Genomic DNA, 26,479 nt, shown 5'->3' with positions numbered 1-26,479 from the left:
GTCTTCAGTATTAATCTACAGTGTTTCAGATAATTAAAATAAATACAAACCCTTGAATGAGAAGGTGTTTCCAAACTCTTAGTGACGCATTTTTGTTTTGGAGTAGATTTTTGCCTCAAATGTACAATTTCTTTAATCCTGTGTTCGGCAATTTCCCATCACAGTATTTTTAGTCTCCCTTTATGTTTTTGTGTCTCTTTTTTGTGCATTATGCAAAGTTCTTTAGATGCATAAAACTCCAAACTTTTAATAATGCCATGCTTCTCAAAGTTGCACCAAAGTGTCAAACTTTATGAACGTAGTTAAAAACACAAACAGGAAGATAGTTTAGAAAAGAGGATGTTTATTGCATGACTTGCCGATTGCTCTGAAAAAGCACCTCTGAAACCAATTCAACCTCTCTGTTGACTGAAATGTGACTCGGTTTAATCCTACACGCAGATAGTGGCAGATAAAACAATGAAAAAACAACACTTCTGCATGTCGTGTGGATTTCTGCTGCAACTATAGAAAAAAAAAAAAAAGGAGAAAACACGCAAACACTACATATCCTGCCAGTCCAGCAAAAAACACAATGACTAATGATTAACAATATGTTCCCCGACACCCCCGCACACACACTTTGTTTAGTCCTCTCACTTGTGTGTTCACACAGATTATTTTCACCTCTTAACGAACACATGGACTTAATGTATTTGTGGAACCAGGGTATAAAAATTACAATTTTAAAAAGGCCAGCCACCTTTTTCAGATAAGTTCATGATTTCCAAAAAAAAAACCAGAAGATCAGTCATAGCCTCCCCCGGTTGGTCGACTGCTGCGAGTGGCCCACCTTGTTTTCCACTGGCCTGAAATGACTCACACAGAGTGGGGTATCAACCCCCCTTCATCCCCCACCTTTTTATAAAACAACATGCTTCTTTGTGGTAGAAGTCAGTGATTCAAGCTAAAAAAAAAAAAAAAGTAGGCCCTCTCTATTTGTGGTGTTAAGAGCTGCAGACTTATATAAGCAGCATTATGTAGGAAAATAACAATCAGTAGGTTACTTACTGGCATGGTGGGCGGAGCTTGCAGTTTAATAATGATGCTCCTATAACATATCATCTTTCCCCCTCTCTGTTCTCTGTGTAATGTCTTCGTCTTCTTCTCCTGCCCTAAACTTAAACTGAATTCTTGACACTTCTTGAAGTAGCATGCAGCTCTTCCTCTCTCTCACACCTGCACCGTCTCACTTTGCATTTTTGTGATTGTGTTTCGACTACTGTGTCAGAGGCCGCGGGTCCGACGGTAACACCTCTCCCTCACGGCGCCGTGTAGTAAAACAGATGTGTGATGTGTGAACTCTAAGCACAATTACAACCTACTTTAGAGAGAGTGTGTGAAATCAGTTCTGTCTAAAAATACTGCTGCGTTTATTCTTTCGCCCGTGCATGCACGTACTGTAAAAGTGTACAGTGTGGTGTGTGGGAGGGGTGTGAGGCTGCATTGATGAGAGCTTTCTTGACGCCAAGTCGATCATTTAGAAAAGTACATTTCTGTTATGTACAGTGTGTAGGAGAGATGAAGTAAAGAGAGAGTGGGTTGGAATCTGACCCCACATCAGATCAGACATTTCAAAATAAAAGCGGTCACTGCAGCTGCCTCCTTTCAGTTCATACTCAGAGGATGATAATGTTCTTTGTAAACCTTCTGCAGCTCAGTCAGTCACTTTAAAGACGCAGCCTCAGGGGGAACTAACACTTAAAAAACACGGTCAGCGTGATGTGGCGATAATGAATATTCTTCAGCGCTTGTCACTGTGGTCGTGTTTTCTGCCAAAAGTTGGATGATTTTAGAAATGAACAAACTGAACTTCTTCTTTGCACGGTATGGGGCATGTGGGGGGTGGAAGGTGTTAAACTTTGGGGGCTTTTCACACCCGTCAGTCCAGACTTCACAGCAACTCCTTTGTGCACTTTCAGCTGAGCAGAGAGGTGTCAAACGGTCGCCACACCAAGACAACGTGGGACAAACTCTCTGTGTTGTAGTGTTTCTAACAGGTAGCTTTGACTTAGCTATCAGGTGGTTATCAAAAATAAAACTGCATGAACACTTTTGTATAATACAGCTGTTTTTAAGCATGCTCACATTCTCATTGAGCTGCAAAGGAATGATCAGTTTAATGAAAAATCTCACAAAAAGCTAAACAACTATAAAACATTTGTGGTTTTAAAAGTCATGAATTCAAATCTATGACTTTATATAAAAGAAAAACCTGATCTCTACTTCATCTTCAGGTCATGATGTCGTGATTTATTGGAAATTGCTCTCACTTTCTGAAACCTGAACAGGATTAGTCAGTGGCTCTGAGGTGTGCAGGTGAGGGGGTTGATGCTCTTCTGTTTGTGACGACTAAGGCAATCAACCGAGAATTCAGAAATGTCACAAATGAGCCACAAACTGCAACAGGGGGAACTACTATGAAATTTCAATTGGATGAACTTTGAACAACTTAGAGAGAAAAAGACGAGTACAGCAAAACTAGCTGAGGACAAATCTAGCTGCTGTTAAGGAAAGTAAATGGCAGTAAAATTATTATGTATCACAAAAGTCCCACAAAAGTCATAACTTTTATCTTTGTTATTATCTGGTGTGCACAAGATAATAAGTGGTTTGGGAAGCACTTGTGTTTGCTGTTTCTTGCCATGTGTGATGAAGCACAAACATTCACTTTTGGCTGCAACACGCCAAAAATCAGCTTGTGCACACAAGATGTTCCCACAGGATATTGAGCATAGCGTTGGTTCAGGCAGGCCAGGAAGTCAAGGTCTGCCCACAGAACATCAGCTGCTCTTAACACCACACCCTATCAGCTGATCACATCTATGCATCCAGTTAACAAATAGCAAAATGTGCGTTCTATTTGAACTGCTCTGCCTGCCTTCTTTCCCTGCTCCTCCTTTGCTGCTGTGTCTGATTTTACCAGTGTCACATCCTCGCTGATGCTCGCTCTCTTCTGTATCCCAGGGGTCTTTGCTGCTGCTCTCCCTGCCTTGGTTTTTCAAATATGCACATGGAAAAGACGGGAGGCATGCTCTCCCTGCCTCAGGCTTTGGCATTCCACTCCAGCTCTTCTTATTCTGCTGTGGCCGATTTTACCAGTGTCATATGTATTGTCCCTGATGCTCGCTCTGTTCTGTACTTTTTTTTTGCTGCTGCTCTCCCTGCTTTGGCTTTTCATGTATGTATATGAAGCAGAGGGGAGGTGTGCTCACCTCGCCCCAGGCTTTGGCATTCCACTGCAGCTCTACCAATTCTGCTGTGTCTGATTTTACCAGTTCAACATGTATTGTCCCTGATTCTCGCTCTGCTCTGTATCCCATGGGTCTTTGCTGCTGCTCTCCCTGCCTTGTTTTTTCAAATTTGCACATGGAAAAGACGGGAGGCATGCTCTCCCTGTCTCAGGCTTTGGCATTCCACTCCAGCTCTTCTAATTCTGCTGTGGCCGTTTTTACCAGTGTCATATGTATCCTCATTGATGCTCGCTCTGTTCTGTACGTTTTTTTTGCTGCTGCTCTCCCTGCCTTGGCTTTTCATGAATGTACTGTATATGAAGCAGAGGGGAGGTGTGCTCTCCTCGCCTCAGGCTTTGGCATTCCACTGCAGCTCTTCCTATTCTGCTGTGTCTGATTTCACCAGTTCAACATGTATTGTCCCTGATGCTCGCTCTGTTCTGTATCCCATGGGTCTTTGCTGCTGCTCTCCCTGCCTTGGTTTTTCATGTATGCACATGGAAAAGATGGGAGGTGTGCTCTCCCTGGCTCAGGCTTTGGCATTCCCCTCCAGCTCTTCCTTTTCAGCTGTGTTTGATTTTATTCATTTTTACTTCAACTTTTACTCGCATTACTGTTCACCGGCCACCCCGCTTTGTTTTGCTTTTACTCATACTCAGCTGGTTGAGCTGAAGCCGACCAGCTCATCGGCTGGATATTCCTGCAGAACTCTGGAGATTTAGGATGCATAGAGGCAGAGGAGGAGAGCTGGTATAAGGAGACAGAGGTTTATGGAGAGGAGATAGAAGCCGTGTCTCTCCTCTCTCATTATGGGCAACGTGAGATCTCTGGATAATAAGATGGATGAGCTAACAGGACTAGCCAGGAGTCAGACGGAGTTTCAGCAATGTAGCATGGTGTGCTTCAAGGGAACGTGGCTGCATCAGGATATTCCCAACCACGTCTCCATTGACGGCTTCCTGACGCTCCGGGCAGACCGGGATAGCACCGAGAGCACTGTGGGCCTCCGACCATATTAACTGCACAGGGAGATCTCACATGTCATACTGGTAGCTGTTTGCATCCCCCCTCTGCCAACCAGACTATGGCATAGCCAGACTCCAGAGAGACCACCAGAGAGCCCTCTTCTACATAGCTTACTTTGTCTTCTCTGCATACTTTTATTATCATTATCTTCATTGTATTTGTATTTATATTTTATCAATTATTTTCTTCTATTAATATTATTTGATATTCTTACTTATTGTGTATAGGAGCAACTTTAAGGACTGAATTTCCCCCCTGGGATAAATAAAGTATTTCTGATTCTGATAAATAGATTTAGAAAGTTACTGTAAAATGTCCTGGTCTCTCAGAACATAATAAAAACCAGAACTCTCTGTGACTCACGGAGAATAAATCTGATTTGTTATGCTTTTAGTGGGCTTCAATTCAATTGCTGCTATCAACAATTTTAATGCTCTGGAGAAGCTTTAAAAGTATCAAAGTGAACCTCATTTATTGACCAGCTCTCCCTCACACACTCGCTCCCCCAGACGACAGAGTGCTCATGATTATTAGTGCAAAGGCGGCCTGTTATTACGCTCCACGCAGAACACTGACAAAAACCTCTCTGTCAATATGTGCAGTTTACACTAAATGAGCCCAATTACAAGAAAAAGCAGCAGGAAGCAGAGTCAATTCTTCGTAGGTTTTCAGTAGGAGTGACTGATATTGTTGAGTAAAACCAAAAGGTGACCGAGGTCTGGAAACAGAAGTAGGCACCACCACACACGCTCACTGAGATCTCTTCCTCATCACTGCCGCGCGTTTACTTTCAGTTTGCTCCCCATCGAAACGCTTCTGGGGTTTCGCTGTGTAGGAGTCAGCTGCCCAACCTGCTGTGGTTTCTACCCTTTATTCTTTCAACACGCTGTAAACAGTCATGCAATGCTTCAGGTACCAAGTAAAGAAGCTTCTCTTTCCTTTCAGCTGCAGGTAAACTTGTTTCTGTCTGCTGCTGAGGATTCGGTGGAAACGCAGCAGCCTGAAGAATCACTGTTGCAACTTTTGTGTAGTTTCAGGTGTGCAGAACTGAGAGGAAATCATGCACTTAGACGTCCAACAAATACAGACATGTGGAAATGAAGCATCCCACACTGTGCCTACACTGCCCCCTACTGCTCAGATTTCACTTCTTTCAGCAAACAATATGGAGTAAAAGTCAATATGCATCATTTACTGAGCAGAGCAGGTCCAGACTTTGCTCTGTTATACTATTTCAGGAATATAATGGGATAAAAATAGAGCATAAAACCACAAATGCTCTATTTTTCAGATATCATGCTCTTGTGTAAATACAGAAAATACAGACGGTTCTTATGGTGGGGTGAGTAAAAAAAACAAAACTGTCTGCAAACTTCTGTCTTTCCTACAATTTAATCCTCTAAATGTTCTGGTTTTGAGGAAGTAAAAAAACAGCAACATTTCTCCACACTTTGCTCCAAAATGTCATAAAAACATAGTGTGAATTTTTAAGTCACTTTTTTTTAATCACATTTAGAGCCATATTTTTGCCCTTTTCACTTTATTTTTGTTGTGACAAATATATGTGAAAAATACAGTTAAAGGTGACATATCATGCAAAATGGACTTTTTAATGGTTCTCTACCTGAAATATGTGTCCCTGTCTACAAACCCCCCTAGAATGAAAAGAATCCATTCTGCCCCTGTTCTGATTTCTCCACGTTTCTGTAAATGTGTGTGAAACGAGCCGTTTCAGACTTCAGTGTTTTTGTTACGTAACAACAATATCCGGTCTGTCACGGAGTCAGAGCTCGGAGCTTGTTCAGCCCATAGACTGTATAAAATAATACTGAATCCCTCCTCCGTTTTTCATTCCCTGCACACATGTGTGCTAACAAGGAGCTTAGGAGGGAGGCATGCTAGTTGTAGGCTGTCTTAATAAACACAAAGGTCGGTTTTACTCCCCACGTCTGCAGATTTGAAGATCTAGTGGATGATTTTTATTTATCATGGATAAATGCTAGCGCTAGTTAGCATAGCTACATAGCTACATGTCGTAGCTGTAGCTGTGTACCAAGACACACGTCGACATACTGACAAATAAAACAACAAGAAACACTAAATCTGTGACCAATCCTTCAGAAAGGTCCTGCTACAGGCGCCTCTCCGTCAGGATCAGATTCTGGATCAGATTCAGAGGGTTGAAGTAACGTGATCTCTGAGCAGCCGTGTATATTCAGCCAACATGTAAACATTAGATCAACGTGCTGGAGAGCCGAGGCACATCCACTTCCTGAGGGGGCGTGGTCAGAGAGAAAACAGACTGTTCTGAGGAGGACTGAAGAAGAGGGTTTTTCAGGCAGACCAAAATCTGATTTCAAAGTGTTTTTTTGAGCATAAACTTTAAATACATGTTTTGGGGACCTCTTAGACCAATATATATTGATGAAAAATGCGTGATATGTCACCTTTAATGTTAAATGTTAAATTTGAATCTAAATGTAAATGTTAAATGTTTAAACTAAATGTTACATGTTGCTCTGCGATCCTAAATATTTAGCAAATATGCAAATTCAGATTGGAGTCAAGCGGAAGTACCAAAATAAAAGCTTCATTTAGCTCCTAAGCTAACTCCCCAGTCTATGGTACAGACAGACTAAGTTTTATTTTGATACTTCTGCTAGGAAGCAGTGCGAATTTGCATATTAGCTAAATATTTAGGATTCCTGAGCAACTATTAACATTCATGTTATAAATTTAACATTTATATTTAACATTTATAATTAACATTTACATGAAACATTTACGATTATATTTAACATTAAATATTTCTATTTAACATTTATATTAAACATTAAAAATGCATAAGTATATATAACATTTATATCTAACCTTTAAATTAAACATTTATATTTAAAATCTTACATTTAGATTTAACATTTAGATTTTAAAATCTTACATTTAGATTTAACATTTAGATTTTAAAATCTTACATTTAGATTTAACATTTAGATTTAAAATCTTACATTTAGATTTAACATTTAGATTTAAAATCTTACATTTAGATTTAACATTTAGATTTAAAATCTTACATTTAGATTTAACAGTGATTTTAACTTAGATATATTTGTCACAACAAAATTAAATGTGAAAATGATCACAAATATTCCTCTGAATCTGATAGAAAAGTGACTTTTAAAAATTCCCACTACCTTTTTAAGACATTTAAGAGCTAAATGTGGAGAACTGTTGAAGTTATTTTCAGGGTGCACAACAAACGGCGCCCCATAAGGGCTTCACAAATCACAGTTAATCATCTCATCCCAAATAAACACATGAGAAAGTCTGACAGAAAGCCATTTACTGTAAACAAGCCATGCTGGGCATGAGTACATTTTACCTGTTGGATGGAGGTGTAGGTATAATGACCATGCTCAAGCTGGCTGTCAGCCACCCTCAGATTTGGTGTTGCAAAAAAAAGCAATGTGGATTTACTTTGGATCAAGAAGAGAGATGTTGCAAACACAGGTATCGTGTAAAACATGAAGAACAGTATAAAGACATGGGAAATGGAAGATAAACAGAGATGTAGCTGTAAGTTCAACGCCTTAACTGCACATTGCATATCTTTCCTCATCGTGCAGAAAGCATCATTAACTGTTACCTCACAGAGCTGCAGCTGAGTTCACTCATTGTAGTGTATTAAGTCATTGCAGCACAAGTAATAGTAAGGCTTTCATAGCGCTGTGTTTGAATCCAGTTAGCAGTGATAGAAGCCCGTCCCGTCTCTCTAATGAGACCTCTGGAGGTCGGTCTGAGAGCATCACCGCAGGAGGATAAAGATACAGACAAGATGATGCTGCTTCCTCCTTCTTTACTCCAAACCAACACTACATCCACTCCTGCTCCCTCATCCCTCCTTGTCTCATTTCCTCCCCTTCCTTCTCCCTCTGCCCCCAAGATCGGCTGTGGTCACTTACTGCTCGTCTCCCACCTTCTTTATCCACTCCACATCACACTGCTTGCACGGAGAAGTCATTTCCTGCAGAAGTAGAGCGTGAAATTAGATTAGCATGCAGGTGCTGGTGGGATATTGGACAAAATCTGACAGGAAAAAAACCCATCGAGACAACATGTTTGAAGTTAACACCGTCAGGAAAAAAGGAGCCAGAGGGGCGAAACAGGTCCCGGTCATTGATATTTATTATTCAAGCAATGTATGTGTGTGGTTCTGTGAGGACGAGGACATTTCATGGCTTTATGTTCAAGGGAAGTCATCCAACAAGACAGGATGTGGAGAAATGTCACTGAAACAAAGGGGGAGGGGCTTTAATTGGCATGTTGAGCTTTTTGAAGATGGAACAGTGTGACTTTAAGAAGCTGTGAGAAACACTCAGGGACATGTTAATGTTCTTTGTGTTTGCTGACAGTGTGTCTCTGAATATAATAAGCACCCAGTGTAAAAAGATGGCAGCTACCTGTCATATCAGGGAAACTGTTATCATGGCTCTGTTTGAAGCACAATTTCAACCTGACATTATTACAATCATTGTTTTAATTCTTGTATATATCTGATCATTTTAACTTTAACTGATTTTTAATTTTAGCTTTTACCCTTACTTATTTTATTAATTTTACTGCATTTATTTTATTATTTAAATTATTATTATTTTTTTATGATTGAATTTTTAAATGTTATATACAGAATATCAACTTAAACAATTTAGGCAAACTATGTATTTCTTGTAAATGAAAAAAAAGATAATTGAATAAATTAGTTAATGAAAAAATAATAATAGTTATAATAATTTAACATAGAACATAGTTAAACAGAGGAGAGAAAAAAGGAAATAATAATAATAATGTTAACCCTCCTGTTACCCTCAAATTTTACTGAGCTGTGCATTCTTCTATATGTCAGCTCCACCCCTATGTTGTGTGAATCATCAATGTCTTCACAGGACAATATTTCCCACCCCACAGTACAGCGAATATCAATGTACTCATGGGAAAGACCCCCCCCCCCCTCCCCCCCTGCACCCCATGTTGTTTGACTTATCAAAAGTTCTCACCAGATGACAGGTATGGTGATGTCAGGTTAGGACCCTAAAGCAGAGGGAGGTTTCTCTAGATAATGAAATTGCATGTTAAAGGGACCTCAGTATCACGCAAAAACAATCAAAAACAAATTTGTGAAAAGTAGATATTTTTAATGTTTTAAACGGATAAAACAGCCAGGGGTCAAATTGACCCCAAGGAACATGGATGTGTATAAAATGTGTGGAGGAAATTAGAACACATCATCATATTTATTTTTCTGTTTACCCAGTTGTCCCCTTTGAATTAGGAAAAGTCATGAAATATGAAGCAAAGAAAATATATTAACCATATTTTTAGAGAGGTTAAACGTTGAATGGGGTCAGCTTGACCCTAAGGATAACAGGAGGGTTAAATAAATAAAATACATAAATAAATATTTAAAAAATAAATAAATACAAAGAATACGAAAGGTAAACATAATTTTAAAAAAGCAGTTTTTGTCATCTTTTCTTTGGACAGAAGTGTTCGACTTTGTACTTTTCTTCTCTTTTTTGTTTGTTTGTTTGTTTGTTTGTGTTTTGGTTTCTCCTCTACCTTCTTATTTAGATTTTATTTTACTCTATTTTATCTTTGTTTAATCGTGATCTTTTTAGGGAGCCTTTTTAACATCTGGCAAGGGACTACAGATGTAAACTAGCCTTTTGGCTAAAGGCTGATTTATACTTCTGCGTCTCCCCTACGCAGCAGGGGCTGACGCGGACATGAGCCCCACATACTTGTGCGTCGATGTGTCTGTGTCGCTCAGCAATTCTCCGCCGAAACGCCTGAGGGCAGTGCGGTCTCTCTGATAGCCGGCCGCCTGCTTCCGGTCCCTGTACGATCTCTGTTTACTTTTCCACAGAGATTCAGAGCGTGTTATGTTAATCTACAGCTGATACATGTTGCTGTTTATCATACAGACATGATTACATGAAGAATAGAGAGGAAGAGATGAAATACATGTCCGATGTGTGGCCGATGTCCGGGATCCCGGAAGTGTTATAAATGCGGGAAAGACAAAGCCGCCGATCGGACCAATCACAGAGCTTGCAGTCCGCGTCGGCTCTACGGGGAGTTACATTTTGGAGGAGGTGCACGTCAGCTACGTGCATAGGCCACGGCGTAGGTACGGGAGCTACGCGGACCCCCGGCGTAGGGTACACCGTTGATTCAACGCAGAAGTATAAATCAGCCTTAACTCTGGCATATTTACAGAAGTGTTAATTAATATGCATGGTCCTTTTAAGTAATAAATAAATAAATAGACTATTGTTCCCTCATGTCTAGACTTAGCGCTTATCTGATTGACATAAAAAGATTCAATCAACTCACGATATGATACGATATCACGCCGTGCATGATGCTGATTTTTGGGCTATTATTAACCTAGCTTATAATCAAGCTGTAGAGAAGAGACGCCTCATTAAAGAGTCATTGATGATGCTTTAATTGTTTCCTTTAATGCCTCACATATAGAAACTTAATTTCCTGTCTTGATATCAAATTTTCAAAATGTACATCTGATAGATCATAAGGATACTGGAGTAAATTAAAACAGCTAAATGATCAACTGCTTGTATCAGCACATGCTGAAAGAGCCAAGGTTCTTACGAGGATTGGATAGAGGCTGGGATTATCTGCTGGTTTATTACATTGATAGGAAGTCTGCAACAGCAGTAGTCTTGGCGGGTAGCCCAGGTGCTGTCTTTGTTTCGGAAACAGTCTTTATGCCTGATTTAGGCAAGAAAATCAAAGGGAAATATCGCCCTCTGCTGTTGAAAACGGGTATCAATGTTAATTTTTCATCTCATTGATTTGCATAATTCCTAATATGCATCAATGAACAGTCTTGGAGGTACCTATACATCCCTATAAGCTTTTGCTTCAGATTCAGAGACATGACAGAGGTGTTACTCTGACTCTTCGCAGATCTTTTCAAAGTTGCAGCTTCTTTTCATTTTGAAAGAAGCAACACTGAATGCAGCTTTAATTTGAAATTCTGTACTTCCATATTAAACATAAATTCTGACAGCAGAAGCTCGACATGTCCTTGGTGTAGAGGCTGACTGTGTGTTGGGATCTTTGCTCTCTGCACAGCTCCACGCCTAAAGCTTTGACTAAACTGTCAAGGTCAGGGATTTGTGTCCCGCTGGAGAGATCCGGGCCAGAAATATATTCCCCCTGTGGTGCTTTAAAGCTGTATGAATTACACTGTCCATCATCTCTGACATGCTTTATAGGATGACCACCACTGTGAGGGAGTGCAAATTTGAATCCCAGGGTCCACAGTATGAGGACAAATCTGCAGAACACAGTTTGTGTGTTTAAGTCTGCATCCTGTCCCACAGGCTCTTTTTCTGATCTCATATCCATCTTTGTCTCACGCTGAAATGGCTGCAAAGAATACTTCTACAACAATCATTACATCAAGAGTTTGACACCAAGTTCTGGCTCATCAGTTAATGTTTTTAAGCACAAGCACACGCTTAAAGTTCTGCAGCTTTGTGCAGGTTGCTCTTGTTTTGTGTCTGATTACAGAGATGAGCTGTCAGCATCCCCACAGTGAATGTGAAATCGAATTTTGATGGATGTGACTCAAATGTAATGCTTTCTCTCTGGAGCTTGGGTGCAGTTAACCATTCCTATGTGCTCTGTGAATTAGAAGACATATTTTGTGTCATTTGCACAGGTTTGGTGATTGCAAAAGCCGTGCAAACCTTTTGTGGATCAGTCCTTCAGGGGGTTTTGTGACAGCCCCCGAGTGTTACTGCAAAGTGAGGGTGCAGGGGTGATTAAAAGAGGCACTAAAACAAACACTAACCCGTTCCCTTTGGCTGTTCTGCAGCATCCTCATCTCCTCCTTCAGCCTCTCACACTCCCCCTTCAGCTCCTCCTCCCGCTGACACGCCCCTTGAGCCTCATGCCGCGCCCCCTCGAGCTCCGCCTCCAGCCGCTGCAGTTTCAGGTCGGACAGGGCGTCTAGGCTACGGGAGCTCTGCAGGGTCATGGCCGGACAGTCCAGCACTGTGGAGACGAAGGGAAATTGAAACATCTTTATTGCCTTTGCGCCCCGGCTAATGCACGATCCACATCACAATAGATGACTCTTAAAGAGCTAAAGAGCTGACTTCTTCTTCCAAGGCCAGCATCTTTCAGTTTGTACCTGTGTGGGCATGTTAGTGATTCAGCTCCGCTCACACACACTCTGTCCTTTGGCCAGAAGACAGTGCAATAACGCAGCAGGAGCATCTTTTCTCTCTCAGCTCCTCCTGCCTCCTCATCGGTACACTCATATGTGAAGTCACAGGTGCACACACACGCCGTACACAGTCTGCTCTACAAGAGATTCCCTTGTGATGAACCTCATTCATGCACACCAACACTCATTAATCAACGACACGAGCTCTCAAACGGTCTCAAACTAAACAGCATCTACTCCATAAATGTTAGAGTTTGATTTCTTTAATTTATTCCTCCTCCTCTTCATCAAGGTATACCCTCAGTGGAGGCATCTGTTGTGGTGGCGGTGACGCATTTCTTCATGATTCCGTCAGCCTCCCACGTCCACACAGAGAGCAGAGTTCAGCTGCCTTGTCTTTAAGTTGATCAGGAGATGTACTACAGTAGGACTGGATTGCACATTTCTTTTGGAGCTCTGTCGTGCAGTTTTGCTTCTTTTCTCAGTTGCGTTGGCTCAACCCTCCATGAAACTTTGATTGATTAAGACAAGAACATTCTGAATTGAGAGACAAAATCCAGCAAAGCACAAAAACAACGAGTCAAATGATCTTTAACACTGTTTTTAGAATCTTCAGTATCAAGAAGATAATCTTGGAGTGAAATGTGTCGTTCAAATGCAGTGGTGTTATTTTCCATTATGGCAGCAGGCGGCTTAACTATGGTGAGCCAAAAGGGACAAAATAGCCTCTTTAAGAAAGTCACATGTTCATTTTGGACTTTGATTTGTTATCCATGACAGCCATAAATGTTATTAATGATACAGTACATAGTTTTGTTCTTTGCAGTGCTGAATGAAGGTAGAGTTTCTCTCTCTTCTGTATTTGTACCAATGCAAATACACAAAACAAAGCACCTGTTTCAAAGCTTGATCCGAAAAGGCAACTTGACTTGGTAGAAATTCTTGAAGACGTTTCCCTTCTCCTCTGAAATGCTTCTTTAGTTCTGACCAGACTAAGGCTAAGGTGATTCTTGAGCCTGGTGGGACAGCTCAGGGTGTTGTAACCCTTTTCTGTCCATGGTTATCTGTGATGGCGGGAGGAGGAGGGAGGCAAAGGACTCAAGAGGTTACAGGATACTGACCAGACTAGGGAAGAGCTAGAAAATATAAGCCTTTAACAGTCAGGTAGTCTCAAAGGGTCGTAAGTAGCTCCTCCCCATTCTGGTCAGAACTGAAGAAGCATTTTGGTGGAGAAGTGAAACGTCTTCAAGAATTTCAACAAAGTCCAGTTGCCTTTTCGGATCAAGTTTTGAATTACCATGACCTGGATGGCTGAGAACCTTCACAGACAAAGCACTTTTTTCCAATCCTGATAGTGAATGCAAATCCACAGAAAGACTGAACTCTTGGTAGTAACATCTGAAGATTTTTCACTTTGGTGCAACAGTCCCAAAGTTTCAGAAAATCATTTTGTCATTGTTGTTGTCTTATTTCCTTAAAGTCATGTCCAAGTGGCAACCTCCAGATGCACAAAATGAAGCAAATGTTAGAAACTGCAGTTCTGGGGCGCTAGTGGCCTAGCGGTCTAGGCGCCCCACATACAAAGGCTATAGTCCTTGTTGCAGAGGTTGCTAGTTCGACTCCCTGCTGTGACCATTTCCTGCATGTCTTCCCACAACTCTCTGCTCTGCACGTTTCCTGTCTCTCTTCAGCTGTCCTACCATAAAGGCAGAAATGCCCAAAAACATAATTTTAAAAAAACTGCAGTTCCTCGAGTGTCCACTAGAGGCTGGCTCTGGAAGAATCGGAAACCACATACACACCAATTCAAAGAAGACGATCTTTACAGCAGAAATAAACATGTTTATAGCCCGGTTCAAAAAAAACGGTTTGGGTCTGTATGGAGTGGGGGTGGGGGGATTTTTCATAATACAGCAGTTTTAACCATAGCTGTTAGCAAGGAGGCCTAAGCCCCGCCTCTTTACCTCACACTAGCTCGACAGACGTTAGGTTGAGTTCAGCATTTCCAATATGGCACCCGCCGATGACATGCCTCAGAAACAGACGGTTGACATCACGGATACTATGTCCATTTATTATGCAGTCTATAGTCATCCTCCCTTAAGTGAAAATGACTCATTCAGGTCCAGAATAACTTTGTTTTTGCCCATGAATGAAAAGATTTGAGTGTTTTCTGATTGTAACAGAACAGTTTTTGTGTTTTGCTGCACATATGCACCTTTTTAAAGTGATGTTTTTGAAAACATCTTAAGAAATGTGACAGAAATTCAGACAATAAGAGGGAACCTGTTGTGCTTGAGCCTATTCTGACTTTATATTTTCACATCTGCACTGATTCAAGGTTTTAGTCGCTTGCATCAACCTGGTGAAAGCAGTGTGGTGACACTCTTTGTTTGAAACATCTTTGAAACTTTCATACATTTCAGACAAATGAATAATCACCATTTTATGAGCAGAGTCATCTCGCAGGTTTTCTTCCATGTGGTAATGCGTGCTGATCACAATACAGAGCAGTCAGCAGTGCAGATGGAAGCAACAGGCTGAACAACAGAGAGAGAAATCCTCCAGTTCACAGCAGCAGGCGCTTCGATCTGAGCCAGGATTTCAATCACAAGCATCAGCTCAGAGTTTGGAGGTCTGTGCCGCTGCGACTGACGGAAGGGTTTAAACCAAATGTCCGAGCTGGTGCTCTGCAACAGGTCACAGATGAACCTGACCCCAGATTAATACTCCCCAAGGACAGATCGTTGGATTGGATCGGATCAAAGATGGAGACACGGAGGAGAGATGAGATTACAGAAACAGAGAGAACTGATGACAAGGCCTGGGATGGATGGGCCAATGGATTGATATATAAATGTCTTTCTGGCTGGATGGAGGGACAGACAGAAGGATGGATGGACTGATTGAAAAAGAGAGATTGATAATGGATGAAAGGACTGACAGCATTAGATGGACAAATATTTGGATGGATAGATGGAAGGGTGGATGGAGGGCGGATGAACAAATCAAGAGACATGAATTATGGATATATTGAGGGATGGATAGAAGGATGCACGTTGATATGTATAGATGACAGGAGCATGAATTGATGACCAACTAGATGGAGAGAGAGAAATAAATGAATAACAAAAAGATGGAAAGATAGGTGAACAGATGGAAGATGAATGGATGGACACAATAAAGATGCATAGATTGATGGTTACAAACATACATGGATGGATGATAGAGAAATGGGCAGAAGTATAGATGCAGAGATAAAACATAGATTGGTGGATGGATGGATAAATATCTGATCGATGGATGATAAAATGAATAGATTGATAAATAATTTAGTTGATGGATGGATAGTCTGATGGAAAGGGAGACGGATCAATGGATAGAAGAAAAGATAAATGTAAAGATGGAAAATTTGATTGAAAAACGTAATGGATAAATAGAGTGATGGATAGATAGATCCATCCATCCATAATTTAGTTCACTGATGGAGAGATAACCTGATGGAGAGAGATACGGATGGATGGATGGATGGATAGATGGATAGATAGATAGATAGATAGATAGATAGATAGATAGATAGATAGATAGATAGATAGATAGATAGATAGATAGATAGATAGATCCATCCATCCATCCATCCATCCATCCATCCATAATTTAGTTCACTGATGGAGAGATAACCTGATGGAGATAGATACAGATGGATGGATGGATGGATGGATGGATGGATGGATGGATGGATGGATGGATGGATGGATGGATGGATGGATGGATGGATGGATGGATGGATGGATGGATGGATGGATGGATAGATAGATAGATAGATAGATAGATAGATAGATAGATAGATAGATAGATAGATAGATAGATAGATAGATAGATAGATAGATAGATAGATAGATAGATAGATAGATCCATCCATCCATCCATCCATCCATCCATCCATCCATCCATCCATCCATCCATCCATCCATAATTTAGTTCACTGATGGATAGATAACCTGATGGAGATAGATACGGATGGATGGATGGACGGACGGACGGACGGACGGACGGACGGACGGACGGATAGATAGATAGATAGATCCATTTATCAATCCATAATGAAGTTGACTGATGGACATATAGACAGATGGATAAATGGATGGATCGTTCATTGAATTGAAGGAAAATGATGGACAAAGGACAGATAAAAGAATGTATGGACAAATGTATGGATACATGAATTCATAGACTGATTGCTGGACAGAAGGATGGATGGATGGGTAAATGAATAGAAAGATAGTTGAGTGAAGGATAGATGGAGGAAAAGATAGATGATGCATGGAGGGACAGATTGATGGATGGATGGATTGATGGATGAATGATTGGATAGATGGTTGGATGAAAAAGTAGATTGTTCCCAGGATTGGATGGATGGAGAGATGTATTAAGGGGATGTATAGATGCAGAGATAAAACATAGATTAGTGGATGGATGGATAAATACGTGATTGATGGATGATAAAATTAAAAGATTGATGAATAATTTTGTTGAGTGATTGATGGATAGTCTGATGGAAAGGCAGATATAAGAAAAGATAAATGGAATGATTGGAAAATTTGATTGAAAAACTTAATGGATAAATAGAGTGATGGATGGATGGATAAATGGAAAGAATGGATAGATAGATAAATAGATAGATAGATAGATAGATAGATAGATAGATAGATAGATAGATAGATAGATAGATAGATAGATAGATAGATAGATAGATAGATCCATAGATAGCTCCATCTATCCATCCATCCATCCATCCATAATTTAGTTCACTGATGGAGAGATAACCTGATGGAGAGAGAGCCAGATGGATGGATGGATGGATAGATAGGTAGATAGATATCCATCCATCCATCCATCCATCCATAATTTAGTTCACTGATGGAGAGATAGCAAGATGGGCAAAAAGACAGATGGATAAATGGATTTATGGACAAATGACTGAATACATGAATTCCCAGACTGATTGGTGGACAGAAGGATGGATGGATGGGTAAATTAACAGAAAGATAGTTGAGTGGATTGAGGGATAGATGAAGGAAAAGATAGATGATTGATGGATGGGTAGATGCATCGAGGGACAGATTGGTGGATGAATGGATTGATGGATTGATGGATGAATGATTGGATAGACGGTTGGATGAACAAGTAGATTGTTCTCAGGATTGGATGGATGGAGAGATGTATGAAGGGGATGTATGAATAGACGCACAGATAGATGGATGGATATAAAGATTGACAGAAGAGGATAGGTAAATGAAAACCCACTCAGAGCCGATAATAACATATACGTTTCCTTAAAGAACAAACTGAGGTGCTGCGTTCAGGGTCCCCTCCAAAAAACTAATACAACGGATGATAATTAGAAGCCATCGGCTGGACCATGATTAAATATATCTTCTCTATCCACGTGAGGAGGATCTAAGAGTCGACTCACTGTGTGCGTCCGGGCCGGCGTGCAGCTGCAGGTACTGCATGTCTTTGCTGTGCAGCTGCATGTTGAGTTTCTGCACCGAGCTCTCCCTCTGCCTCAGAACCGACTCCAGGTCCAGGATCCGCTCCACATGCTTCTCCACCAGGCTGGTCTGCAATCACACATCACATATTTCAATACTTTATTTAATCAAATGTAATACATTGAAGACAACAGAATCAATAGAGACAGCAAAGTATGCATAAGATTGTGAAAACTGCTGAAGGTCTTTCTATAAATCAACAGTAACCAGCAAGGAAATGTGTCGCACATGAACACACATGGGGGGTTAAAAGGGTAGAGGCAGTCTTCGCTGTGGTTTCTAATCCTCTGTGCTGATGCCAAGATGTGGACAGATCTGTGTCAGTGGTCGTGTGTGTTTCTATTTATAACATCAGTTGATCGATGAACGTGGAGATGGAAGTCCAGGGTGGTGTGGGGGCGTTTGTTCGCCTTCCTGGAAATATGAAGGAACAATTTCCCCAGCTGGAAGGTCAAAGGTCAACGAGGCCCAGCAGGAATACAAAGACTTGTGACTAATTGCAGCCTCAGCTTCTGTTGACATTGACTGTATTATTCTTCAGCAGGTGGCAGTTTGGCACACCTCGTCCCTTAATCACCGCGACTGCATCAAAATGCTGATTCTGCTCGGCATGAGCCGCTCAATGGACTCCACTCTCATATGAGACGTTTTATTATCACAGAGGGGATCTGTGAAAGAGCAGCCAGACAATCTGTGCGGTTGGAAGCGTCTACCTGGTCCGGATCGACTTTGATTTGTCACAGAGAAGTGTTCAAGAAATGAGACTGTCACAGATTCAGACGAACATAAAGCTTGTCATAAAAAGAGTTGGAGCTGCTTTTTAAGTGTCTCTAAAATGATGGAAACTTGGGATAATTTGGCAAAAAAAGAAGAAAAAATTGGCTGAATTTAATCTTTTTGAAAATGATTTGGACAAAGCCTCGTCTTTCTTTTGTTTCAGTTGAGGAATTAAACAGAATGACTTTCAGAAGCTTCTATGTGAAGGACTGATGCCTCGGTATGAGGAGCAATTAAAATTTTAGCTTGAAAGGATAAATTCAGATGAGCAGTAAAGTCTACAGAGCACAGTCAGAGACGTTCAGAACTATCAGAGGTACAAAGTTAAACTAAAAGATGTGCAAATGACAGACTGGTGGAGCATAACAATGATCCTAATGTGGTACTGGATGGTTATTTCTACACTTAGGAGGTATTTGATGCTTGCTCAATCAAAAAGTTCTGCTGCTTGTTATATCTTTGTTTTGTTTCTACAAAGACATAAAGTCATGTTAAAATTAGTCTCTTACACATGATGAGGCATTAGGGCCTGTCTCCACTTACAGTGCTCTTTGCACTGTAAGCTCTTTTCAGAGTAGTGCTTGAAGTCCTCAGCTCTCAGCTGAAAATAGTTCAGCTTTTGGATCATCAATATCACTCTACTAGCACTGACCAATCAAAATCAAGAAGGGGCGGGGCTTATTATACCAACTTTGCCAACAAAAGCAGTGCATGAGTGTACAGAAGAGAGACTAACCGTACTTAGGGGTTTTTTTTAGGGTACAATTTCTAAGACTTGAGTTCCTGCTAATGCTGCAACACTTTCTATAAACGACTGTCTGTTATTTTATTGGATTTTTATTTGCTCTTACAGTGTTTTTATTTTATTTATTTATTTTTTATGATTTATTTGACTTTTTTGTGTTTTTTAACAATTTTTTTTAATGATAATTCTTTTATTTTCTGACAGCGCTTTTATGTTCTGTGTTTTAACTTATTTGACCTCACTGTGCAGCACTTTGCTAAACTTGATTGTTTTTTTTAAATGTGCTATATAAATAAAGTGGATTGGATACTTTTGTTTCTTTTTTGTAAATTTGTTAGCATAGCATAAAGTGCAATTATAACAGACTTAATGGCCACCACTAAAGGAAGCAGAAGAACCACAGGACAACTTTTGTGACCTAGGAACAATACGCGCTGGTGAGAAGCACTCTCAAGTTCAGGTTGTGGGCGTTGCCAGTGCAAAACATGCTGTTAGTGGACACATGCCTTTAAAGGGATATTTTAAGTTTTTTTGAAGTGGGGTCGTATGAGTTACATTACACTATTGCTCCTGCTAGCCACAATGAGTGCTAGTGAGCTCTTCCCCTTTTAATGAGAAAATTCCCAGAGGACCGGCCGGCAAGCTAGGCTATTTTCTTTGCCGACGGGGCCTCCTATTTAGCATAATTTCGCTAATGTTGAGAAAATATGGTCCAGGCACTCATCACGGTGCAAATGCATGCACCAGTAGAACAATTTGGAGCCATTCAGTTTGTTACAATGTTACAATGTCATTTAGCAAACGCTTTTATCCAAAGCGACGTACATACGAGAACAAGAACAACACAAGCAAAGATCTAGACAAGAGGAAACAAGATCAGTAAGAGGAACAAAGTGCTTCAAGTCCATTTGGGTGCAGGTACTGCCAAGCAGTGTAAAGGCAATGCACAAAAATAAGTAAGGATTTTTTTTTTTTTTTCTCGAAATAAGGAACATCTACAATGAAGCAACCAACCAATTTAAGACCTTCCATTATCATCATCAACAATTAACATCACCACAATAATGACCAAAGTACCAAGTGCTGGGTCACTCCAGAGCTGAACACAGATTCCAAGAGTAGAGCAGGACAGTGTGAGTCAACTGTAGCTGGAAGACATGATCTGCCACTGGGGACAACAGTGGAGAACAGTCTAGCTAAGTGCATAGTGCTTCCTAAAGAGCTGGGTCTTTAGCTGTAGTTTGCCGTCAGAAACCCCCTTTGTTTTGGCACTATTTTCGGACGCAACTCGCAGACTGGTGTTCTTCCGCTGCATGAGCACGGATACATGCAGATCAGCTGTTTGGATCAACAACTGGTGCATGCATTTGCACCGTGATGAGTTCCTAGACCATATTTTCTCAACTTTAGTGAAATTACGCGAAATAGGAGGCCCTGTCTGCAGAGAATTGTAGCCTAGCTTGCCGGCCGGTCCTCGAGGAATTTTCTCATTAAAGGGGAAGAGCTCACCGGCACTCATTGTGGCTAACAGGAGCAATAGTGTACTGTAACTCATACGACCCCACTTCAAAAAAGCTGAAATATCCCTTTAAGCTTTTATCTGCATGAGGGTTGGAAAGGTCTGATAATGTATCCACCATCACGGGGAATAAATGTTGCAACAAATTCAGCTTTAACCTTCTTTTAAACACACACGTGTTTCTCACCTGTGAAAGTCTAGCCTCACCTGTCCAATGTGTTCACTCTTTGATTCTGTATCTCTTTGCTGTTTTGTTTTGGACCTTCGCCAAGTGTTTCAGACTCCTGCAGAGTTTTACCCCAGTTTTTTTTATCTGGGATCTTTGTGGGGTTTTTTCCCGCCCCCTTTTTCGTCTCTTTGTTTCTGCCTGCACCTCAGATAAGCCTGTAACACTCGGCTCTCCCTATTTCAAACTCTTCCTACATCATACACCGTAAGCCTCGTGTGTTAACCTTCCTCTGTGATAGTTTCTGTACCACAGTCTGCATTTGGGTCCTCTCTCCTGTGATCCCGTGTCCCCCTTTTAGAGACAGATTTCCCCTAATCTTAAAAATTGGTCCAAACCCAAAACTTCTGTAGGACGTGCACTTAAGAGGAATTATCTCCTACATTTGTCGCTTTCTGATGTGATGTAAATGAGTTTAACATTTTAAATTCCATCCTCGTCAGCAGAATGTGAAGCTGTAAGAATTCATTATACATGAGCCATATGGCAAAAAAAAAAAACCTGTACAGTGCAGTGAAGTGAATACAGCTCTGACCATCTTGTCCAGATCCCTCTGGAGGTTGCTCTTCTCCATGTGAATCTTCTCATAGGCCTGGATCACATCCTCCAGCTGCTCCTCTCGCTCCTTCCTCTTCTGGAGCTGAAGGGGAAATACAGAAGAAGATAAAAAAAACAAGCCTGACATATATTTTCTTATTTCCTTTTCCCAGTTTTCAAACTTCCTCACAAAGAGAGAAAGGAAAGAAAACACCAGAAACTTCCAGAGAGTGTGGGACTCATCAAATGTCTCTTAAGAAACTGTTACATAACCAAGCAAATTTAGGACACCAAAATCCTGACACCTCAGCATGAACATAACAGAGCCTGCCTCCATTCGTCAAATGGATAAATCATGTTTCCAAAGTCATCTTCTACACTATAATTTCTTGATCCCTTGCTGATTTATCCTCCTCACACTGTGGCAGCGAATGTCACTGGATGCAGTGATCACAGATTTCCCGGCATGAACAAAATCGAGTGAAATGAAGAGATTTGGGGGAGCAGATGAGGACACAGACATGCGTGATATTTGTGGGGTTTTTTTCTTGGAGAATACGGCCACTACAGATAAGGTGGAGAATGAGAGTGGGAGCAGCTGCAAGGGAGTGAGATAAACACGGAGCCGGCGAGGACAAAGAGGTGTATCGGAGCTGTGTGTGTGCAGGAGCACTGGAGCCTATTCAGTGTGTCTATGGTAACATATGCTTGATGAAAACTGGCACTAAGGTGAGGACGGCTTGTCAGCAGCATCGTGACTGAGGACAGCTTGATCACTCCTGAGCCCGATGTCTGAAAGCAGCTGCATGCAGAAATAAGATTGGACGAAGAGTATCTCCGTTTTCCCAAAATGCTTGCAATGTCACGGTGTTCGTTTATCACCCAGGTCCAGATTCTGGAGCTGGGGCTGGAGCTGGGTGTTTCTGATGTCGCCTGTGTGAGGTTAAAAATGGTCTCGTTTTGCTCCAGTTCATGTTGATTAAATTATTCTCTAATGAAGCACGATGAAGCTCAGGTTTTCTGCATCCTTTGAAGTAATGAAATTAGGAGAATTGGCTCATGAAAATGTAAATCTAGATTACCAGGTGTTTGCTCTTCATTAACCCTGAGTGCCATTAAACTGTTACAGAAGACGAGGAGACGCCAACAGGATCACTATGTTCAAAATCATGTCATTTGTTACCCTGCTCGCTGCTGAGTTTGCATGAACTTTGACAAATTTTGACCGACTTTCCCACAAACATGCATTTTAAATATCAACCTTCCTTCTCCTATAACTGTTGCAGTCTGTAGAGCAATATTGTACAAGTGGAACTTAAACAAACAGCCTTATGTACAAATTAAAATCAGCTAAGCTCACCAGAGTTTATCTATATATAATGAATTAACATTAACACTGATTTTCTCAACATACATTGATTGAAAACCTTCCTCTCCAGCATAAAAGCCAAGTGAGCATCATTCGTGGAAGGACACGAATGTCACAACGTGCACCATTGACGGCTAAATTAAGCTACTTTATTACGAATCGCCAAGAGAAACTGTAATATGCAGAGGACAGGAAAGGGTACTAGCAGCTGGTAAGAAGTTGTGGTGCGATGAAAAGGTCCTTGTACGCCAAAGAGTTAGATTGAGAAGTGACCGTACGGTGAGCCGGAGCGTTCCTGCCATAGACATAATATAAAATATGGACGTAGGAAGCGCTGTTTTGAGGCCAATCGGAGGCGGCAGCCATGTTGCTGCTGTCAAGCGAGTGTGACGTAAAGAGGCGGGCTTTGAGCCTCCTAGCCAACAGCTACAGTGTTCCTGCCTGTCAGTCAAGTCAGCTGTGCCTCTCATTGGAAGACTCGTAATCTAAATATCTTTGAAAGTACCACGTTCGAAAAAAATTCACCCCCCGTACAGTGTGTGCCGATCGAGAAATGAGCTATCCAGATTACACTTGTCTTTTGTACCAGACTGTAAACATGTTTATTTCTGCTGTAAATATCGGCTTTTTCCCATTCATGTGTACGTGACTTCTGGTACTTCCAGAGCCAGCCTCAAGAGGATCCTCGATGAACTGCAGTTTTTAAGACTTCCGCATTTTTAGACCGGAGGTTGCCGCTTGGTTCCTGCTAGTGGTGCAACGGATCATCGTTGATCCGTGATCCGTACGGATGCCTCTCCACTGTTCGTCACGGATGTGGTTGATGAAAAAAGTTGCGCGTGTTCATGTGATGACTGCATGTTCAATCCACACTCACTCGTCAAGCGCAGCGGTAGTCATGGAAAGTGAAGGAGCAGAGGAACTTGAAAACCCTCCTGCATCTTGTAAGTCACATGTATGGGAGCATTTTGGTTTCCCTGTGAAATACAGTGAATGCTGAATGTGATTGAGCCACGTTATGAAATTCCGTCGTGCACCCACTAGACCAGAGGCCGTCAATACGCGGCCCGTGTCCGGCCGCCTATTCATGGCCCCCGAACTGTTATTCCTTCACTCTGTGTTTTGGTCAGGTCACCTTGTGTTTACCGGGACTTGTCTCCATGTCAACGATACGCAGACAGGCTGTTACTGGGTCACTTAGAGTCCAATGCTGCGAGTGAAATCTTTAACTTTCACTTTCGTTTATGGAGCAGTTCACATATTGGCACTTTGCCAGATGTAGGACCCTAGAATCAAACGGTGTGTTCCAAGTTTGCAGCTCAAAGAAAAGTGGACGGTGAAAATCAACGATTGAAAGAAGAATGGAGTGAAACTTTTGAAGTTCCTCTGCTCCTTCACTTGCCATGCCATGAAATGCAGTGAATGAGGCAGGACTGGGCCCACAGATAGGGTGCTTTGCTCAAGCAGTACATTTTGAGTTGAATCTTGTTTTTATTTTATTGGCAAAAGTTTAAAAGTGTTTTACAAAATAAATGGAGGGACAAAGTTGTATTTGTCTTTTTTTTTTTTTTTTTTTTTTCACTGATCCGAAAAATGATCCGATCTGTGACTCAAAACCGTGATCCGATCCGAACCGTGAGTTTTTTGATCCATTGCACCCCTAGTTCCTGCACAGTTAGAGCAGTGGATTTGTTTGTAGTAATCAGATCAGGGGTTGGATTCATGACAAGACATGAAATAAAATGATATGATATGATAGGAACACAACTAGGGATGTACATTTTAAGTATTTTCCGTGATCGATTTTTGGAAATGTTAACGATCAATTATCGATTAATTGATTTAAAAAAAAACATTATTATTCTTACGTCAAAAACAATGCCAAATACGTTGTTTTCCCCCTAAATTGTATTTTCTACAGCAACAAAATGCAAATAACTGACTGTATTGAATACAGGTACATGTTTGACATGCAGAATATCAACGATCAGGCTCATAGAAATATTCTGCGCGGACATAATCTTATAAAGTGAAGGCTGAGACTACTAACATAAAAGTACTTCAGACTCACAGTGTCCAGTTTTCTGTCTACTCGTTCTTATTGAGAAAAATAAACGTGTATTCCGGCTGCACGGTGGTGCAGTGGGTAGCGCTGTTGCCTCACAGCTAGAAGGCTCCTGGTTCGAATCCCTGGCCGGGCGGGTGCCTTTCTGTGTGGAGTTTGCATGTTCTCCCCGTGCATGCGTGGGTTCTCTCCGGGTTCTCCGGCTTCCTCCCACAATCCAAATACATGCTCAGGTTGATTGATCACTCTAAATTGCCCGTAGGTGTGAGTGTGTGCATGAATGGTTGTCTGTCTCTCTGTGTTGGCCCTGTGATAGGTTGGCGACCTGTCCAGGGTGTACCCTGCCTTCCGCCCGAAGCCAGCTGGGATAGGCTCCAGCCCCCCGTGACCCCCAACGGGATAAGCGGTCAAGATAATGGATGGATGGAAACGTGTATTCAATCAGGTGTCAGCCGAGAGCGCAACCGTGTCACTATCCAGCTGCAGAAAAGCTCAGACGGCTCTGATGTTGCTGGTCTGCAAACATAGCGTACCTGAATTTCCCACCTGTCTGTTGACTTCGTATCCAAAGGAGGGAAATATCCTGTTTGAAGTTGTCAACCTTCGTGTCGTTGTTGGCAGCAGTTTTGTATTGATCCTCGTGGAGACCTGACGCACAGCCGCAGCCGCCAGCTGAGCGTCTCCGCTGTGCGCAACACCTTTAGTCAGCTGATTCATATCCAAACATGCTTTAAACTTAAAACTCCTCCCTGATAGATGAGTGTAATATGAGACCACATGATGTTTGTTCCACGTGACGGAAAATTGATGACAAAAATGTGTGTTTCGAGTAATTTCTTAACAATCAATTAATCGATAATCGACACAAACGCGAAATAACACAATACGTAAGGACACAATACGTAAGGACACAATACGACACAATGCAAACACTACAAAAACACAAAAGGTCACAATAAGGCACGGACATGAAAAGAACACCACACAACAAGATACGACACAAAATAGGATACAGCATGAACACAACACGAAACTTTACTTCACCAACACGATACAACACAAACACAACACCATACTTCACTAACACAACACTAACTTGATATGACACAAACAGACTGTTTAGCAAGCTGA

General features: G+C 41.3%; 1 protein-coding gene across 1 annotated transcript in view; it reads right to left on the bottom strand.

The window, feature by feature from the left end:
• tbkbp1 (TBK1 binding protein 1) overlaps positions 1-26,479 on the bottom strand; it is a 59,051-nt gene that overhangs the window by 19,824 nt on the left and 12,748 nt on the right. The window contains exons 3-6 of the mRNA XM_034707168.1: positions 21,913-22,017; positions 18,032-18,179; positions 12,178-12,380; positions 8,258-8,319 (exon numbers count right to left, since the gene is read on the bottom strand). Coding sequence (XP_034563059.1) covers positions 8,258-8,319; positions 12,178-12,380; positions 18,032-18,179; positions 21,913-22,017 — 518 coding nt within the window. The remainder of the gene's footprint in view (positions 1-8,257; positions 8,320-12,177; positions 12,381-18,031; positions 18,180-21,912; positions 22,018-26,479) is intronic.

This window comes from Notolabrus celidotus, chromosome 18, assembly GCF_009762535.1.
Source record: "Notolabrus celidotus isolate fNotCel1 chromosome 18, fNotCel1.pri, whole genome shotgun sequence".
Lineage (NCBI taxonomy): Eukaryota > Metazoa > Chordata > Actinopteri > Labriformes > Labridae > Notolabrus > Notolabrus celidotus.
Note: the sequence above shows the minus strand (reverse complement) of the source record. Positions and strands in the feature narration are given on the sequence as shown.